Source organism: Trachemys scripta, chromosome 1, assembly GCF_013100865.1.
Source record: "Trachemys scripta elegans isolate TJP31775 chromosome 1, CAS_Tse_1.0, whole genome shotgun sequence".
Lineage (NCBI taxonomy): Eukaryota > Metazoa > Chordata > Testudines > Emydidae > Trachemys > Trachemys scripta.
Genome location: NC_048298.1, coordinates 310,319,630 through 310,337,225, shown reverse-complemented (window position 1 = coordinate 310,337,225; position 17,596 = coordinate 310,319,630). Strand labels below are relative to the sequence as shown.

Here is a 17,596-nt window from a genome sequence, read left to right as displayed (position 1 = left end):
GGAGGCTGTGGTGAGACAGGAAGCCATACAGATGCTAGCGCAGCATCCTATTGATTTCCCCCATGAATTCTGACCCAATTCCAAGGGCTGATAGCTGCAAACTTTTCCCGTAGCAGGAACTCCAGATAGCTAGGCACATTTTGGGGAAAGGCATATTTTCGAGGACCACCACAGTAACTGACCAACACACTCCACTCACAGATGTGCTATTCGGGCACCATAAGTTTGAATACTTTGGTGGCATACATGGTTGGCTTGCCTGCATGGAAATGCTTTAATATTGTTATTTTTGTAACACAAATAAAGGCTTTTATTTTATTCAGAGAGTTTATTGCCATCACTACATCATGTCTTATAATGTGTGTTTTGAATAATAAAGATAAACATAGGGCAAGGAACAATGGGCAAGTGGTGGCCATACATAAATTTCTCAGTACATCTATGTCCAATCAATCAATAATGAAAATGCACAGTTCCCCGTCCATTACATTAACAGTCAGGTCATCCAAAATAAAAATATGTGAGGGGAGGTCTAAGTTGGATATTAGGAAACACTATTTCAGTAGGAGGGTGGTGAAGCACTGGAATGGGTTACTTAGGGAGGTGGTGGAATCTCCATCCTTAGAGGTTTTTAAGGCCTGGCTTGACAAAGCCCTGGCTGGGATGATTTAATTGGGGTCGGTCCTGCTTTGAGCAGGGGGGTTGGATTAGATGATCTCCTGAGGTCTTGTCCAACCTTAATCTTCTATGATTCTATTAATATGCCCCATTCACTGTGTACAGTGACAATATCCTCCCCCCACACACATTTCATTGTGTGCTGTGACAATACATCATTTACTGTAAATATTGATGTACAAAAACATTCCTAAACATGCTGTTCTCTCTCTTCCATTGGTCCATGTAAATCCATAATGTGGGAGCACAGAGCATCCCTGATTTGTGTTGCCTGGGTGCATCCTGCTGTCACAGGTGCACTTTCTAGCCGAGTGCACTGGTTCGGCAATCCATCACTGCCATAGCTCCATTGAGGGGCAAACAGCTCACCTTTGGCTTCACACAGATTGTGAAGAGCACAGCAAGCCACAGTGATGGAGACAGCATTGATGACACTGGAATCCAAAAAGGTCTGTTGATGACACTGGAATCCAAACAGGTCTGTTGTTAGTGCCAGTGGGATTTCAGTCTGCCAAACGCACATTCAACCACCATTCTGTACCCGCTCAGAGTGTGATTAACCCTTCTTTTGCCAGGCCCCGAGATCAGGATATAGTTTCATAAGCCAAGGTAAAAAGGATTACGTGAGGACAGTAACTCCATTTATGAGAATGTCGTTTGGTGGAAATAGAATCCCAGTCTGTCCATGAAGGTAGACTCCTGCTCAGCAGAAAACCCTGGCATCATGATCCCTCCTTCCAGTGCAGCTCACATTGGTGTCCATAAATCAGCTTCTGTGGTCCACAAGGGAAAGCGTAATAGCAGAGTAGTGCCCTTTGCAGTTTATGTACTCATTTGCTCCCTGAGTGCCATGAGTCCCATCAACGGCTCCGATGCAGTTTGGAAAGCTCATTCTCTCAAAACCAGCAATTACTTCACAAATATAGTTTCTGCCCACCCCAGCTGAGTAAAGCACACGCCTGATCATCTCAGAAGCCTACATCACCACTTTACCCACATTTGACTTTCCAACACCAAATTAGTTAGCAATAGACCTGTAACAGTCTGAGGTAGCCAGCTTCCAGACAGTGATAGTGTCAGGGTTCCTTCCCTACTCTGACCTCTGGGGGGACCCGCATGAAAGACCCCCTAAGCTTATTTGTACCAGCTTAGGTTAAATTTTTTTCCAAGGCACAAGTTCCACCTTGTCCTTGAACAGTATGCTGCCACCACCAAGTAATTTAGACAAAGAATCAGGGAAGGACCACTTGGAGTCCTATTCCCCCAAGCCCTATACCCCCTTTCCTGGGGAAGGCTTGAGAATAATATCCTCACCAATTGGTACAGGTGAACACAGACCCAAACCCTTGGATCTTAAGAACAATGAAAAATCAATCAGGTTCTTAAAAGAAGAATTTATTTAAAGATAAAAGAATCACCTCTGTAAAATCAGGATGGAAGATAACTTTACAGGGTAATAAAAGATTCAAAAACACAGAGAATTTCCCCTCTAGGCAAAACTTTAAAGTTACAAAAAAAAACCAGGAATAAACCTTCCTCTTAGCACAGGGAAAATTCACAAGCTAAAACAAAAGACGCTCTAACGCATTTCCTTGCTATTACTTACTATTTCTGTAATATTAGATGTATCATTTCAGTGGGAGCTGGATTACTTGCTTGGTCTCTCCCTTTGTCTCCGGAGAGAACACCCACCAGCACAAAACAAAGCCTCCTCCTCCCCCACCCCAATTTGAAAGTATCTTCTTTCCCCATTGGTCCTACTGGTCAGGTGCCAACCAGGTTATCTGAGCTTCTTAACCCTTTACATGTAAGGAGGGATTTTATGCTACCCTTAGCTGTATGTTTATGACAGATAGCAATCCACTTCTGGATCAATATGGTCGCCCGCACAGAGGTCTCATGCTGCTGGAGGGACAGGACAAGCTGCTCACAAAGCTCCAGAAATGTAGCTCTCTTCACGCAAAAGTTCTGACCCCATTGCTGGCCATCCCAGGTCTGCATAATGATGGGATCCCACCAATCTGCGCCTGAAACCCTACTCTGGTAGCACCGGTCTACACAGAGGGCATCAGCAACTATACTGAGAGACGCGAGTTGTACCAGCCAGTTCCATTCTTCTGTATCTGTATCATCGTCCTCCTCTTGCTCCGTCATTAGCTCCATCATTTGCTTTCGGAGGGTCACAAAACATTGCTGAAATGTGCACCAGCATCTCATGGAAGCTCTGCCTGTTTCCTGACACAGGAGTGAAAGCCCAAGCAAGAGAAGTTCTTCAAATGGTGACTCTTCCATGCTGCTGGCTCCAGTTGCTGGAAGCATGCAGGCCAAAACGACGGCTTGGCAAGCTGTGTTGGCAGGCTGTGACAACTTCCTGTGATGTGCGGGGTGGACAGTCAAGTTTTCCAATGCTCCACCATGAACCAAGGGCTACAGCGGCCACATTTTGGGAGGACGCTAGGTAGTCTGGCATATGGTTGGTTGGACCCGGGTCTGCATACTGCAGTATGGATGCTGGTGCCCCAGTGTGGGGCCCTGACTCAACATTTCTTAACCTAAGGTTACCGATGAGCATGGACACTCAAGCCCCTGAGCTTTCAAAACCCAGGGTCTGCGGACTCAAGTCCCACTAACCCTGGGCTTGCATTGCAGTGTAGACATATGCTCAGCTGCCCCAGCATAGCTTTACGGTGCACTGGAGCGCTGAGGCAGCAATACCAGGGCTCTCTTCAAGCACTAATACCTCAGCACAGATGGATTCCCTCAATCACAGGCTTCCCACAAAGTCCCTGTCTCCCCCATGCCATCAGGTTCATCAGAAAAAGAGGCAGCCTCAAAATGGAGCTGATAGCTGAGCTTCTGAGACTCCTTCATATGCCAATTCCTCTCTCTCTCTTTCTGGGGTGAAAGAGAAAGAGCCATCCCCGCTGTTTATTTAAATTCACTCGAGTAAGGGGGAATCACCTTTTGAGTGTTTAATTTTAGAATTTCAAAAGTGGCTGATATGCAGTGTTGTAGCTGTGTCAGCCCCAGGATATTAGAGAGACTAGATGAGGAAATATCTTTTATTGGACCAACTTCTGTTGGTGAGAGAGACAAGCTTTTGAGCTACACAGAGCTCTTCTTCAGGTCTGGGAAAGGTACTCTGAGCATGGCAGCTAAACACAAGGTGGAACAGATAGTTTAGCATAAGCAATTAGCACATATTCTAAGGGACCATTCAAGGTGAAGTGGCCCATTAACATCCCTATAGTAATAGGCCAAAAAGGGAGGGTTAGTGGGTTACAGATTGTAATAACAATACATAAATCCAATGTCTTTATTAAGACCATGATTTTTAGTGTCTAGCAAAGTTATGAATTTAAACTCCCAGATTCATCTTTTGAAAGTGTTGGGCAGGTTCCCTTTGAGGATGAGGACTGATAGGTCGACATAATTTTGTACCGTAGACATGCCCTCTCTCAGGAAAATGATAAAAGACAAAAACACAACACCTGTGGTTGAACACTTTTCACAAGGCGATCACTCTATATCTTATCTATCAGTCCTCATCCTGTGTAGCTTGAAAGCTTGTCTCTCTCACCAACAGAAGTTGGTCCAATAAAAGATATGATCTCACCCACCTTGTCTCTAAAACTGGCTGATGTCCAAAGAGTTATCAGAATGTGTGCGTGTTGGGGGAGTGTGGTTGTTTCGCTAGTGGAATTAAACAAAATATGACCCCAAAAAAATTAAAAAAAAAATAAAGGGGGCATTTATAAATATTTCCTCTGCAAAAGATAGTACATATTTTGCAAAAATTACAGACAAGGTCCAATTGTCTTCTGAATAGTTATTTTGCCATGTTTGGATAGCAAATCAATCATTTCCGTTTGAAACAGAGGGATTTTAGTCCTACTTTAAGGGCAAATTAAATGCAACTTTAAGTATGGAGTCAATATCGGTGCCTTCATATAATTAGCAAGCATATGCTGTTATTGCCCTAAAATGGCATATCTGTGTTTCACACATTTTTTCTTCCCAACATCTTTCCCAGAATGAGGCAGCCAATCTTTTTCTAAAAGCATTTCTATAAATGCTCTATTACCTTTTCTGAAAGCAGATCCTAAAAAGTTTTGTTGTTTCAAATTATAGTGTCTAATTCTTCCAAATGAGAGAAAATTGGCTTGAAAATGGGAGGGAAAGATTTAATAAATGGAAAAGGATGACAGTACTCTTAAAATCTTAACAAGGAGTGCTAGGTGACATGTCTGAGAAACTACTGAGAGATATTTCTATTATGAAGCCTCAGGACAGTGTCAGTACTTCTATAAGAAATCACAGTTTCCAGAGGTTTACAATGCAATCATAAAAGAAACTGTTCTGGCTTGAAACCTAGCAAACAAAATCTCAGTGAAGAGTGAATTTCAGGAAAGTCTCTTCATTACCTAATCTGCGTATTGTCGCTGGACCACAACGTTCAGAGGATTTTCAAAGTCTCTGTGTTAAATTCAGCTACAAATTCTGACTATTATTACTGTATTATTTTTATTTGGATTGCTGTAACACCTACAAGCCCCAGCCATGAACCAGGATTCCACTGTGCTAGTGCTCTAAAAACACAGAACAAAAAGATAGTCCTTTCCCCAAAGAATTTGCCATCTGCACTAGGTTTTCAAATCATTATTTACCTACACCCTCACATGGTTTTAAATCGCAGTGTAAACCAGGCCCAACAACTTGCCTTAAAACAACTGCCAAGGTTGCAATGGCAACCATAAGACTAGAATGAGGAAGAGTCCTGAGACAGACCAGGCAAGACATGGGACAATAGTTTACATAAGAGAAGCTGAAGTGAGATTTCTAGTGAGCATTGGATTAGTGTTAGAAAAGATTTCTAGGAATGGGGTTTAATAGGGAGTTTGAAGGAGAGAGATTGTGCTTTGTGGAGAAGCATGGAGGGAAAAAATGAAAGTAGAGGAGACAAAGAAAGCAAAACGGGAAAAGAAATGGGAAACTCTAACATGTATATTAATTGATGAAGGTAACAATGTTTATTAGTAACATAATTACAGCAATCAGAACTTTTCCCAGCCACATGAACAATCCTTTCAGCCTAAAAGACCTGGTCCAAAGACCATTAAAGTCACTGGGAGTTTTTCCATGGACAAAGCGCTTTGACCAAAGCCCAAAGTGCAGTTCCACTTTGGAATCAATGTGAAACAATCAACATGGAGTCTCACTGCCCTTTTTACAGTCACTTTTCAGAACAGAACTGCACTTTAGCCAATATATAGGTGAGGCAAGGATATGCGCAGGCTGTGCATTTAGGCTCACATAACAACAATTAGAGCTTCAAGTCACCTGGGTGGTGTGAGATACACACTCGATGCCCTCATGCCTCATTAAAGTGTTTCTGGCCTTGATCTGTTTCCTCAATAATTTCTTCTCAGATTTATTCCGTTTCAGATTGTTTTGACCGGTGCTGTCCATTTCTGCACTGGAGATTCGGAAAGACAAGGCCACAGCAGAAGGGAGAAAACGTTCAAGATTCCTTTAAAAAAAAAAAAATCCTGAATGTCATTTATTCATAGGCCGTTTTAAAATATTTTTTAAAGAGCCACAGACAACATAAAACTCCTATGTAAAAAATCCATTATTTCTATTACTAATAACACCTCTGTTCTAATCCCACCTCTAATACAAATCCCTCACAGAGCTTGGGGGAAGTGTCCCATTTTTTTCCCCATTTGAAAAATGGAGAACAAAACTCACCTACTTCACACTACTCTGGTGAGATTATTCACCTCCCTCACAAGTCCTTTTTCAGGTAGGAATGGGGAACTTCATTTAGTTCACAATTTTACAAATCTTACAATTTGGGGGAGAGAATCACAAAATTAACTTGAATGCAAAAACTGTTTTTCCCCCTTCAATTCATCCCCATGGGATTTTTTTCCTGTGGGATGATTCATGCAAGATAAAGGTCAATCTATGCTACATATTAGGGAAGAAAAAATTCCCAACCAGCTAGGCTGCTATGAGGGGAGTCCTATGTATAGTATATAATGCCAGATTATTTTTTTTTCATTTGTGTTTAATATCTTCCCCATTCTGTTCCTTTATTCACAAGCTTATGGCATTCGTTTTTCACCCTACCTGCTCCTCCACTATGGTTTTCATCCTGTTATTTCAGTTGGTTTCACCCCCTTCTCCAATATCTCCGGAGTGGAACAAGAACCCACAAATGTCCAAATCTGAGTTGAACTTCCATCCTTGCAATGTTTGAGTGGGTTTGAAATCAAACATCTATACAACACAGCTCTCCGAAACCAGGCCCCGTCACTTAAAGGAATGAAACAGCTGTGCACTGTTAATTCAATATGACATTCAATAGAATGTGTCAAAAATCTTCCACTCAAACTGTTTTTCGACAGAAAATAAGGCTTTCGACGAAGGGCTTGTCTACACTGGCAATTTACAGCGCTGCAACTTTCTCGCTCAGGGGTGTGAAAAAAACACCCCCTTGAGCACAGCAAGTTTCAGTGCTGTAAAGCACCAGTGTAGACAGTGCACCAGCGCTGGGAGCTAGCCTCTCATGGAGGTGTTTTTTTTTTTTTTTTTTTTAAGAGCCGTGACGACACAAGCCACATTAAAGCGCAGCCGAGGCAGCACTTTATTGTGGCCACTGTTGACTAGCCCTAACCAAATCTTTTCACAAAAAGCGTCAGCTTTCCAGAGAAAATGTTTAGATTGTGTTAGAAGAAACATGGAAATTTTCAATTAAAATGAAAACATCCGTGTAATGGTAACATTTTGTCAACTTTCTACTGAATACATTTTTAAAAGCTGACTCACTCCCGACCCTGTCCCTGTTTATGTTGTATCTTCTTATCCTTCCTGGCTTCATATCACATTTTCTTTTCTATCACAGATCACGCTGTATCTTTTCCGGCACTGTCCTTGGTTTCTGCCTCCTTTTCCTTTCTGTCTCCTTCCACCTCTTTCAAACTCTCACGGTGAAATCCTGGCCACACTGAAGTCAATGCACAACTCCCGCTGACTACAGCAAGGCCAGGATTTTGCCCTCTCTATCCCTACAGTGTGTTCTCTACCTCCTGCCCTATATTTTCTGTCTCTCCTATTTTCTCCCACTTCTTTCTGACAGCACTGGCTAGACAGATGAGCTATGACTGTCCCTCTTCCCCTTTTCCTCCTTCTCCCATTCCTTTACTCCTGCTAACCCTTTCCCACCTGTCAGCCCCTTTCCCCAAACTGTAGAAAATCTGTGTCAGTCACAACTATATTTAGTTATTTGTGTCTCACCCCATCCTCAATGCTTCATCTGTTTGTGTATCTCTTAGATTATAAACTCTCCAGAGGAAAACTGTCTCCCAACCTGTGTTTGTAGAGCACCCTGCACAATGGGGCTCCAATCTTCATTGGAATTTAAGGGGCCAATCATGGTATAAATGATAAATAAAAACAAACAAACAAACAGGAAAGGTTCCTACATTACACAGGCAAGTGGATCTTTTGCCCTGGAGCTCACCCATTCCAGATTGTGAGTGCATGTGCATAAAGGACTTTGAAGAGGAAAGGTCGAGTGTGTGTGCGTTCTGTGATGTTAATGACATTTTATATCACCAAAAATGAACTTCCAAAAAATAAAATGATCTTTTTAATGCAAAACAAGACCTACCAATGAAATACAAAAAATCTTTTCAAACTCTTCACCTCCATATGTAAAAATGCAATCAGTACTAATCTCTACAGCAGGGTGTGACGTTACACTCCATATTCTTCATAGAAATAGTGTTATGATATGAATATGGCATAACTAAGATATATTTTATGCAAGATGGGTCATGTGAGCTATCACTGGAAAGGATATGATTTGCTGAATGTATTTATCCAATTTGTATGCATGTATCATTTCTGTATCAAGAGCTAGGAATATTAACTATGTAACAATTACAATGGTGTTTTCACCTGGGAAATGCCCACCAGACAGTAGGCAAAGAGTCTGGATGAACCATTAAGGAGAACAATAGAACTTTGAAAATGCTAATCTCACTCCTTCCTGAGAAGTTTACTGGGATGCTGCATTGACACAGCAGGGTCAGGTAACCAGGTCACCTGCTACTGGACAATGTCTTGTTGGTACTTTTCCACTGTAGGGAGATGGGGATCAAACAAAGGATTCCCGCCTTAGGTAAATCCTTTTTAAGGCTGGGGAAAGAGTTAATCTTGACTCTCCTCCATGGCCTGCCCAGGAAAGAAGACTGCTAAAAACACCTGGAGGGAAAGGCAGGGATGAGTGCAGGCTGAGACGGGTCCAGGAAGCTACAGAAACTCTTCAACTTGCCTAAAACAACACTGAGGGTGAGAAATTACATTTTGTAACCTGTTTTTTGAGTGTATTAAGCCTAGTTTGCATGTTTTGTTTTATTTGCTCAGTAATCTGCTTTGTTTTATTTACTATCCCTTATAATCAGTTAAAATTACTGTTTGTAGTTAATAAACTTATTTCTTGTTTATAACATAACCCAGTTTCTGTAATTCATATCTGGGGGAGCAAGAAGTTGTGCATATCCCTCTCCACATTGCAGGAGAGGGCGATTTTTATGAGCTTGCGCTGTGCAGAGTTTTCTGTATAGCGCAAGACAATATTATTTTGGGTTTACTCCTCAAAGGGGGTGTGCACGTGAGTGCTGAGTAAATCCCCGAGCTGATTCTTCCCACACAGAGCTGATCTCAGTCTGTGTCTGCAGCTGGGTGTGGCCTTACCTGTGTGTGTGCTAAAGAAGGCTTGAGGGCCTGGCACAGCAAAGACAGGGTGAGGAAGCCCAAGCTGGTGGAACGGGCAGAACCAGTGGGACCTCAGCACATCAGGTGGCACCCGGGACAAGAGAGTCCAACCCGTCACCCGGGGTTCTCAAACTTCATTGCACCTCGACCCCGTTCTGACAACAAAGTTACTACACGCCCCAGGAGGGGGGCGAAGACTGAGCCCCGCTGCTTCAGGTGTGGGTGGAGTTTGGGCTTCAGCTTCAGCCCTGAGTCCCAGCAAGTCTAATATTGGCCCTGGCAACCCCTATTAAAATGGGGTCCCAACCCACCTTGGGGTCCCGACCCACAGTTTGAGAGCCGCTGCTCTAGCGCCAGTGTAACAACCATTAAAACTAGTCTGGGTCTTTGCCCTGCTCTAGTGGCTGACACAAAGAGGTTTATAAACTAACTACTGCCTAAGCTAATTGGCCTGATACAGTAGCTTAGGCCTTAAAGACTCATCCTTGTAAATCCACAGGGCCAGGGTTCAATCCCACAATAAAATCATTGGACCAGCATACCTCCTATGAAAAGACAACAAGATTTCTTAGATGGTACTCATGAGCATGTCTTGAGGACAAGAGGCACTGCTCAAATGATGCAGTATTAGCATCCTGGTATACAAATCTGTGCCCAGGTAGTCATCAAATATAAGACTATAGATGCAACCACTCAAATTTGCTATCTGAGAACATATTATAAAAAAAAATTAAATGATGGTCAAATGACACATCATTTGTGTAACTGATAGAACTTTGCATTGTATATTATACTTGAAATGGTTTATTTGATTTTTTTAGTAGATGCAAATACATTAATGTAATTGTTATTAAGCATTAAAGAAGCAGACAGGGGTAATAATTATATATTTCTTGTGGCTGCTGCAATGCTACTGTCATAAAATACACACAACTATGCCCCAAAAGGGAAATGTTATGGGGAACTATAATTAATAAAAAATGGAAATAACATATTTGGAACCCTGAAATGAAACAGCACTGAAGAAATTCCTTTAAAAAAATAATTTTCTCTCTTTTCCTCCCCCCTTCTTTAAACTTAAGGTGAATTAAAATGCTTGTGAAAAGAAATGAATTGCCAGCACTGGAAAGTGATGTCCTCTATCAATAGAACAAGTTCCAGCAGGGACCGGGGCAACAACTCTGTTCTGAAAATGTGTTTCAACTGATTACTAGTAGGGTTGAGAGGGATAGGAGAATTTCCATGCTCATTCAGTCTTTGACCTCTTTGCCAAGTAGTGTCAGGAAGTTGTGGGCTCAGTCCTCAGCAGTGTCCCTTGAAGGGCGATCACACTTGCCTATGAAGACTGCAAGTTCAGAATACTTTTCTTATCTAAATAGATTGTAGTTGAGAACAAAACAATGAAACAATTGGAGCATAGCAATGCCTGTAATGTGTGTTTCAGAATACAAGAAAACAGGGAAACTCATACCTGCTTAAACAAAAAGTGCAGTGAATTTAGTTTTCACTTGGGAGAGGAGAACACAGAAAAATATAAGAACAAAGTTAAAACTCCTGTTTATCTTTGTAAGAAGACATTTTGAGAAATCCGTTACACAATTTTCCTTAGAGACTTGAAACTAGACCTCCTTTACTGCTGGAGCTATTACTTGTAACTGGCAGGTAACATTATAACAAGATACACCTCTACCTCGATATAACACTGTCCTCAGGAGCCAAAAAATCTTACCGTGTTATAGGTGAAAGCGCGTTATATTGAACTTGCTTTGATCCACTGGAGTGCGGAACCCTCCCACCCCCACCCCCGGCCCGGTCCGCATTATATCCAAATTCGTGTTATATCGGGTAGCGTTATATCGAGGTAGAAGTGTAGTGGGGGAAAAGTCTCTGACAAAAAGAGACAAAGATAAGTTAGATGAGCACACACACAAGAAATGAAAAAGTCCCTTTTGTTGAAATGGGCATCTATTTATAGCAAGGATTTTGGCCTGATTCACTAATCAATCACTTCAGGATTTGAATATCAAAGGCAAACACAGGCTGGGATTTAAGGACAATGGTATGGAGGACTCTATAGGAAAGCTTGCACACTGTCTGCCTGCACATATTGGGCCTGATTCTCCACTGTCTTGTACATTACATATCCATTTAAGGCTCAGTTCTATGTCTATTGAAAACAATGACAAAGCTCCCATTAACTTTAATGGTGCAAAATCAAGCCCTTAGACCTGTGCACGGTGAGTGAAAAACTCTATCATTCCTATTTTGTAACATTTTTTTACCCACTTTGCACACGTCAAAATTACCATAAAAGGTACAAGGCAATGGAGAATCAGACCCATTATTACCGACCTTAACTCATTTGCATTGAAAAACAACCCCTCAAAATGCATCGAAATTCAAACAAAAACACAGGCACAATCATGCTCTACTGGCAGTTTTAGTTGTGAATATAATGATCCATATCGTGCCACACTGAAATTAATGGAAAGAGTTAATGGAGAGTTTTGCTTAACAATGGAGAACCTGGACTGGCCCCATATGTTTTAGGAGCAATTTCTGAACAGAACTGCAAGATCAATTTAGATTGTAGTTTGGCGTGCTAGTTACCAGCAGATGGAGCACTACGCCCAGTTATAAAGTGACTGATTTCACTTTGCAGGTGCTCAGCACTTCTGGAAAAGATGCCTAGATAGAAAATGGATATAAAACAGAGAAAAGAAAGGGGGGAAAGCAATCTATTATTTCCATAATTTCTTGATGATGTTTTTAATATTGCTTATAAAATGTAGTGTATTCACGATAACATACCATATATAGTTTCAGAGTCATTAGTTAACTGTTGATCCAATATTTAACTTCTCATAGACACAATAGTTTTATTTTATACCCTTTAACCATTAAGGCCCTCATCCTGCAATGAGATGCACGAGGGCAACTTCTGCACCTGTATGGAACTCCACTGACTTCAATGCAGGTCTACATAACACATGCAGAATCAGGCCCCTACTGTGTAAGATTACTGACATGACACAGTAATGGATGACAAGATGGACTTCTGTCTGAATCTCTAAAATTCTGCATAATCTACTTTGCATTTATTTACAAAGTCAGAGATTATAGTCGGAAATGAGCTCCAGATGCAAGTTTCAGATACAGATCAGGGCTGCAAATGTCTCAAAGTCTGCAATGCTTTGAACCTCCCATTTATAAAGGTGGCATCATTTGCAAAATTTGAATCTGGGTTTGGATTTTAAAAACTGACTCCCAAAATTCCAGACTGGCCAGATCTAGAGGTTTGACCTGGGCTCAACCTGTCACTAATTATAATCATTCCAGAGATTATTATTATTTATTCACCTGTCAAGATTAGATTGGGTTCAGTCCCATTGTATTGTACAAACAGACTGGGGAAGGGAACATTCTTACTGAGAGCTTACAGGCTAACTAGAGAAGACAGGAAAAGGGTGGGAAGCAGTGCTTAATCTGTAATGCAAGAGGTGCTGGGGCTCAAGCAATTTTTTTACATTCATAACTTCTGCAGCAAGCCCAGAGGTGCTGGGGTTCAGCCCTGGCAAGCTGTAGCACAAATTAAGCGCTGGTGGGAAGGGAAACAGAAAAATGAAGTGACTTGCCCTAAATAATGCAGAGATCACGTCTCCACCCTCTCAGTCCTGTGCACTATGCACTGGCCCATGCTGCCAACAGCGACCTTCTTGTACAACACAGGTGTACATGTGTGCACACAATCCCCTTGCCGAGGAAAGCTTACATTATAGAAAGGGTTGAGGTATTTTCCATGTGCATGTACCTGGGTAGCCTTATACATCAGCCTATATAAACAAATCCTTACCACAGAAGTGGGGCAGAGCACCATAAAACCCTGGGAGAGTCCTCCTGACACACAGGGATTCCCAGTGGCAGCATGGCAAGGCTGATCAGAATTGCACTGTGCCACGAGGGGGTTAAGAGACGAATTGTCTTCTAAAGCCCCCGTTATCCATGTCACTGACGGGCCCTGAACGGGCTGCTGTCAGACCAAATTCAGACAAAGAGTGACCCCTCCCCAAAGGAGTAGTTCCTTGCAGCACAGACGCTGAGCTCCAGCCCAGCCCTTCCTCAGGACTGGATTTGACAACAAGCCATTACTCCTTATCACTAGCACAGTGACTACCATAGGGCCACGTTCACCCCTGGCCCGAAGCCACTGAAGCCAGCGCGTCCGCCCAGCTTTGAGCGTGGCCCCCGGAGCTCAGCTGTGACGCTGGAAGTGGCAGAGGAAACAATGCACATTACCTTGCTGGAGGCCGCCATTCTGGAGAACCCTTGACTACAACTCCCATGAGCCTCACTGCCTACAGCTCCCATCATGTCTGTGGCAGCAGCTTCCCTTCCCTGTTAACCCTCTAGTCCCCATGTAGCGGTGTGGTCTCATCATCCCCTGAGCGTGCTCACCCTGCAGCATCCCTGAGGCAGTGCAGTCTCACCCTCCCGCAGTGACGTGTCACTCAAGTTGACAGTGGGGGAGGTCCAGGTTGGATATCAGGAAAAACTATTTCACTAGGAGGGTGGTGAAACACTGGAATGCGTTACCTAGGGAGGTGGTAGAGTCTCCTTCCTTGGAGGTTTTTAAGGCCCGGCTTGACAAAGCCCTGGCTGGGATGATTTAGCTGGGAATTGGTCCTGCTTTGAGCAGGGGGTTGGACTAGATGACCTCTTGAGGTCCCTTCCAACTCTGATATTCTATGATTCTATGATTCTACGTGGGTGAGGCAGGTTTTACCGCCTGCCTACACCGGGGTTCTCAGCCTTTTTCTTTCTGCAGCCCCCCCAACATGCTATAAAACCTCCACGGCCTGCCTGTGCCACAACAGCTGTTTTTCTGCATACATTCTGCAACAGATTAAAAGCCAGAGCTGGAGTTAGGGGGTAGCAAGCAGGGCAATTGCCCAGTGCCCCATGCCACAGGGGCACCTGCGAAGCTAAGTTGCTCGGGCTTTGGCTTCAGCCCTATGCAGCAGGGTACGAGCTTCAGCCCTGCATGGTGGGGCTCAGGCTCTGGCATTCTTTCCTGGGCCCCAGCGACTCTTAACGCTGGCTCTGCTCTCTGGTTTATTTTGGCGGACCCCTTGAAACCTGCTTGTGACCGCCCCCCCCCCCCCCCCAGGGGGCCTCGGACCTCTGGTTGAGAAGGTTGAGACCACTGGCCTACACAAGAGGTTTTCAACCTTTTTTCATTTGTGGATCCTAAAAATTTTCAAATGGAGGTGCAGTCCCCTTTGGAAATTTTAGACATAGTCTGCGGACCCCCAGGCATCTGCGGACCACAGGTTGAAAAAACCACTGGCCTACCCCTTAGCCTTTAGATCCATGGCTCAGAAGCTGAACACCTAAGAGTGCAGGTTGGATTTCTAACGGGAAGAGTCTACTGTTTTTCCCCAAAGAAAACCAAATATACTTCCTACTAGGTTCTGAATCGTAGTTTTACTTTCCTTCCTCTGATTGCAAATATTAATTCTTATTTTGAGCATGCATTCCTCGCTAATTTGGATAGCATCCATAAACAGAGAGAGGCAGGGACAGAAATTTTTGTATCTTTGCACACAGAAACTAGGATTTTTTCCTCTTCATTGTCTATGGCATCTAGACACCAAGGTGGTAGGTGCCTTAGAGATGGTAATTATATAAATCCCCAAACACAGTATTGTCTTAGAGACTAACAAATTTATTAGAGCATAAGCTTTCGTGGGCTACAGTCCACTTCTTTGGATGCATATAGAATGGAACATATATTGAGAAGATATATATACACACACATACAGAGAGCATGAACAGGTGGGAGTTCATGCTCTCTGTATGTGTGTATATATATCTCCTCAATATATGTTCCATTCTATATGCATCTGAAGAAGTGGGCTGTAGCCCATGAAAGCTTATGCTCTAATAAATTCGTTAGTCTCTAAGGTGCCACAAGTACTCCTGTTCTTTTTGCGGATACAGACTAATACGGCTGCTACTCTGAAACCTGACAGTATTGTCTGTTTTAATATGTATTTGGGGACCACATTTTCATAGTGAAAAGCAAGACTGTGGCGAGGATGCCTGGAGTGGTGGGGATCAGGGTAAGGGAAGTGAAAGCAGAAGGAGTTCGGAGGGAAAGCAGGGAAAGGGGAGTGAGATCTCCCACTCCTTCCACTCCCCTTCTTGACGAGATACCCCACTTTCTCCCTTTGGAGCAGCATAAAAAGATATAGAAGGAGTCAGAGTCTGGCTCCTTATATTTAGTCTCACCTGGTCTGAATGGGACTTTATTCTTCCCCCTTCTCTCTATATCCTTCCCTTGCTCTTGGATTTTATGTTCTTCGTAATCATCGGTGCTTTCCTTTCACCTTTTCTTTTCTCTTCCATTAAACGATTACAATTATATTGTCTAAATGGTTAACTGATTAAAGATAGAGGGGCTGGGGTTGCTCTGGCCAGCGAAGCTGGGGCTCGTTGGCCAGCCGTGGGGCTGGGGTTGGTTGGCCAGCCGGCGAGGTGGGGCCAGGATCCGGCGTGGCGCAACCAGATCCGGGGTCCAGCTGCTGCGGCCGAGGTCCAGCTGGAGCGGTGTGGCTGGGGCCAGAGTCCAGCTGACGGGGTCTGGCTGGAGGGCATGACTGGGGCCAGGGCCGGGGTCCGGCCGGAGGTGCTGGGGTCCAGCCGATGTGGCCAGGGTTAATGGTTGAGGTTGGTTAATCGGTAAGCATTGGGCTGGATGGGGTTAATGGCTAAGGTGGTTAACTGGTAAGCCTAATGCTTACCGGTTAACCAGTAAACATTTTACATCCCTACTCCCATCCCTCTTAGAAAAACTCCTCCCTCCACTTCCTCCTGGTTCCTATTCTCCCTTCAGCCTCCCTTTGCCTTCTACCTTTCCTCTTCCCAGAATCCTCTGTTGTCCCCATTTTCTCTCCGTCTCCCCCCCAAAAATTAATCACCTGTTTTGTCTCCTCACACCCGGTCCCAGATTCCTTTATGCAGCTCTTCCCTCCAGGACAGTGCCAGAGCAGAGGAGAAGTGCAATGTGGTAGCAGGGCTGAGTGTTTCCTACTCTTCCAGCAGTACCTGACTCCTGGAGCTGGACTCTCCGGACAGGCTGGCTGCAGCAGAGGTATCTCCAGTAGGGATGTGGAAAGAAGGGGTGACAATGGCTGTGATCTAGAAAGGTTGGTCCTTAGGGGCTCAAAGGCTCATCCTCTCAGGTCTGCTATTTCATATGATCTTCTGCTTGCTAACGCCAACTGCATGCTGTTCAATGGAGAATGCAACCCAAAATGAGAGACACAATAAAAATGTAACACATGCTTTAAACTGTAAAGGATTAATTTATATTCATAAACTGCATGGTTGGTAACATCATCTTACATTTTCAATATTTCTGACAGGAATCTTGTATAGAAAAGTAAGACAGCACCAAGTGTGTGGGGGACAGTAAATGTGGGAGTAAATCTGGATCTATGCTGTGGAGCAGTGCTGATAGAGAATTCACACACAGGATCTTCACCTTCAAAAAATCAGACTTCATCTAGATCTGCTTCAGTAGCTGAGATCATTACACAGGGAACTGACATGCCAGCAGAGGGCAGTATAGCATACGCAAACCAGTAGAACACTTTCGCCATTACATATTAGCTAAAAGTTTCCTGACTCATACTTGTACTGATTATTATTTATACAGTACCCAAAAAAATTGCCTTACAGAACAAATAAAGAGAGACCTTGTTCCTACCATGGAGATCATACAGTCCAATCTGAGATGCGGTGCAGCAAATGAAAAGTAAACAGACTATGGGAAGGGGTAAGGAAGAACAACATACAATATGCTAGTATGGCAAGTAGGGTTACCATATTTCAACAATCAAAAAAGAGGACGGGAGGAGCCCCGCCCTAGCTCCGCCCCCATCCTGCCCTAGCCCCGTCCCTGCCCCTTCCACTCCCTCCCACTTCCCGCCCTCCTCAGAACCCCCAACCCTCCCCCCTACTCATTCTCCCCTGACTGCCCCCTCATGGGACCCATGCCCCTAACTGCCCCCCAGGACTCCACCCCCTACCTAAGCCTCCCTGCTCCTTGTCCCCTGACTGCCCCCTC

At 43.7% G+C, this 17,596-nt stretch overlaps 1 protein-coding gene across 6 annotated transcripts in view; it reads right to left on the bottom strand.

Moving 5' to 3' along the window:
- The window catches only part of ALKBH8 (alkB homolog 8, tRNA methyltransferase), an 86,359-nt gene extending 69,607 nt beyond the window's left edge, over window positions 1-16,752 (bottom strand). For 2 of the 6 annotated variants that reach the window (XM_034758848.1, XM_034758849.1), the window contains exons 1-2: window positions 13,762-13,855; window positions 6,019-6,208 (exon numbers count right to left, since the gene is read on the bottom strand). In XM_034758848.1, coding sequence (XP_034614739.1) covers window positions 6,019-6,208; window positions 13,762-13,808 — 237 coding nt within the window. In that variant the 5' untranslated portion in view covers window positions 13,809-13,855. The other 4 variants (XM_034758850.1, XM_034758851.1, XM_034758852.1 and 1 more) reach the window with 4 other exon arrangements.
- Window positions 16,753-17,596: the final 844 nt, after the last annotated feature.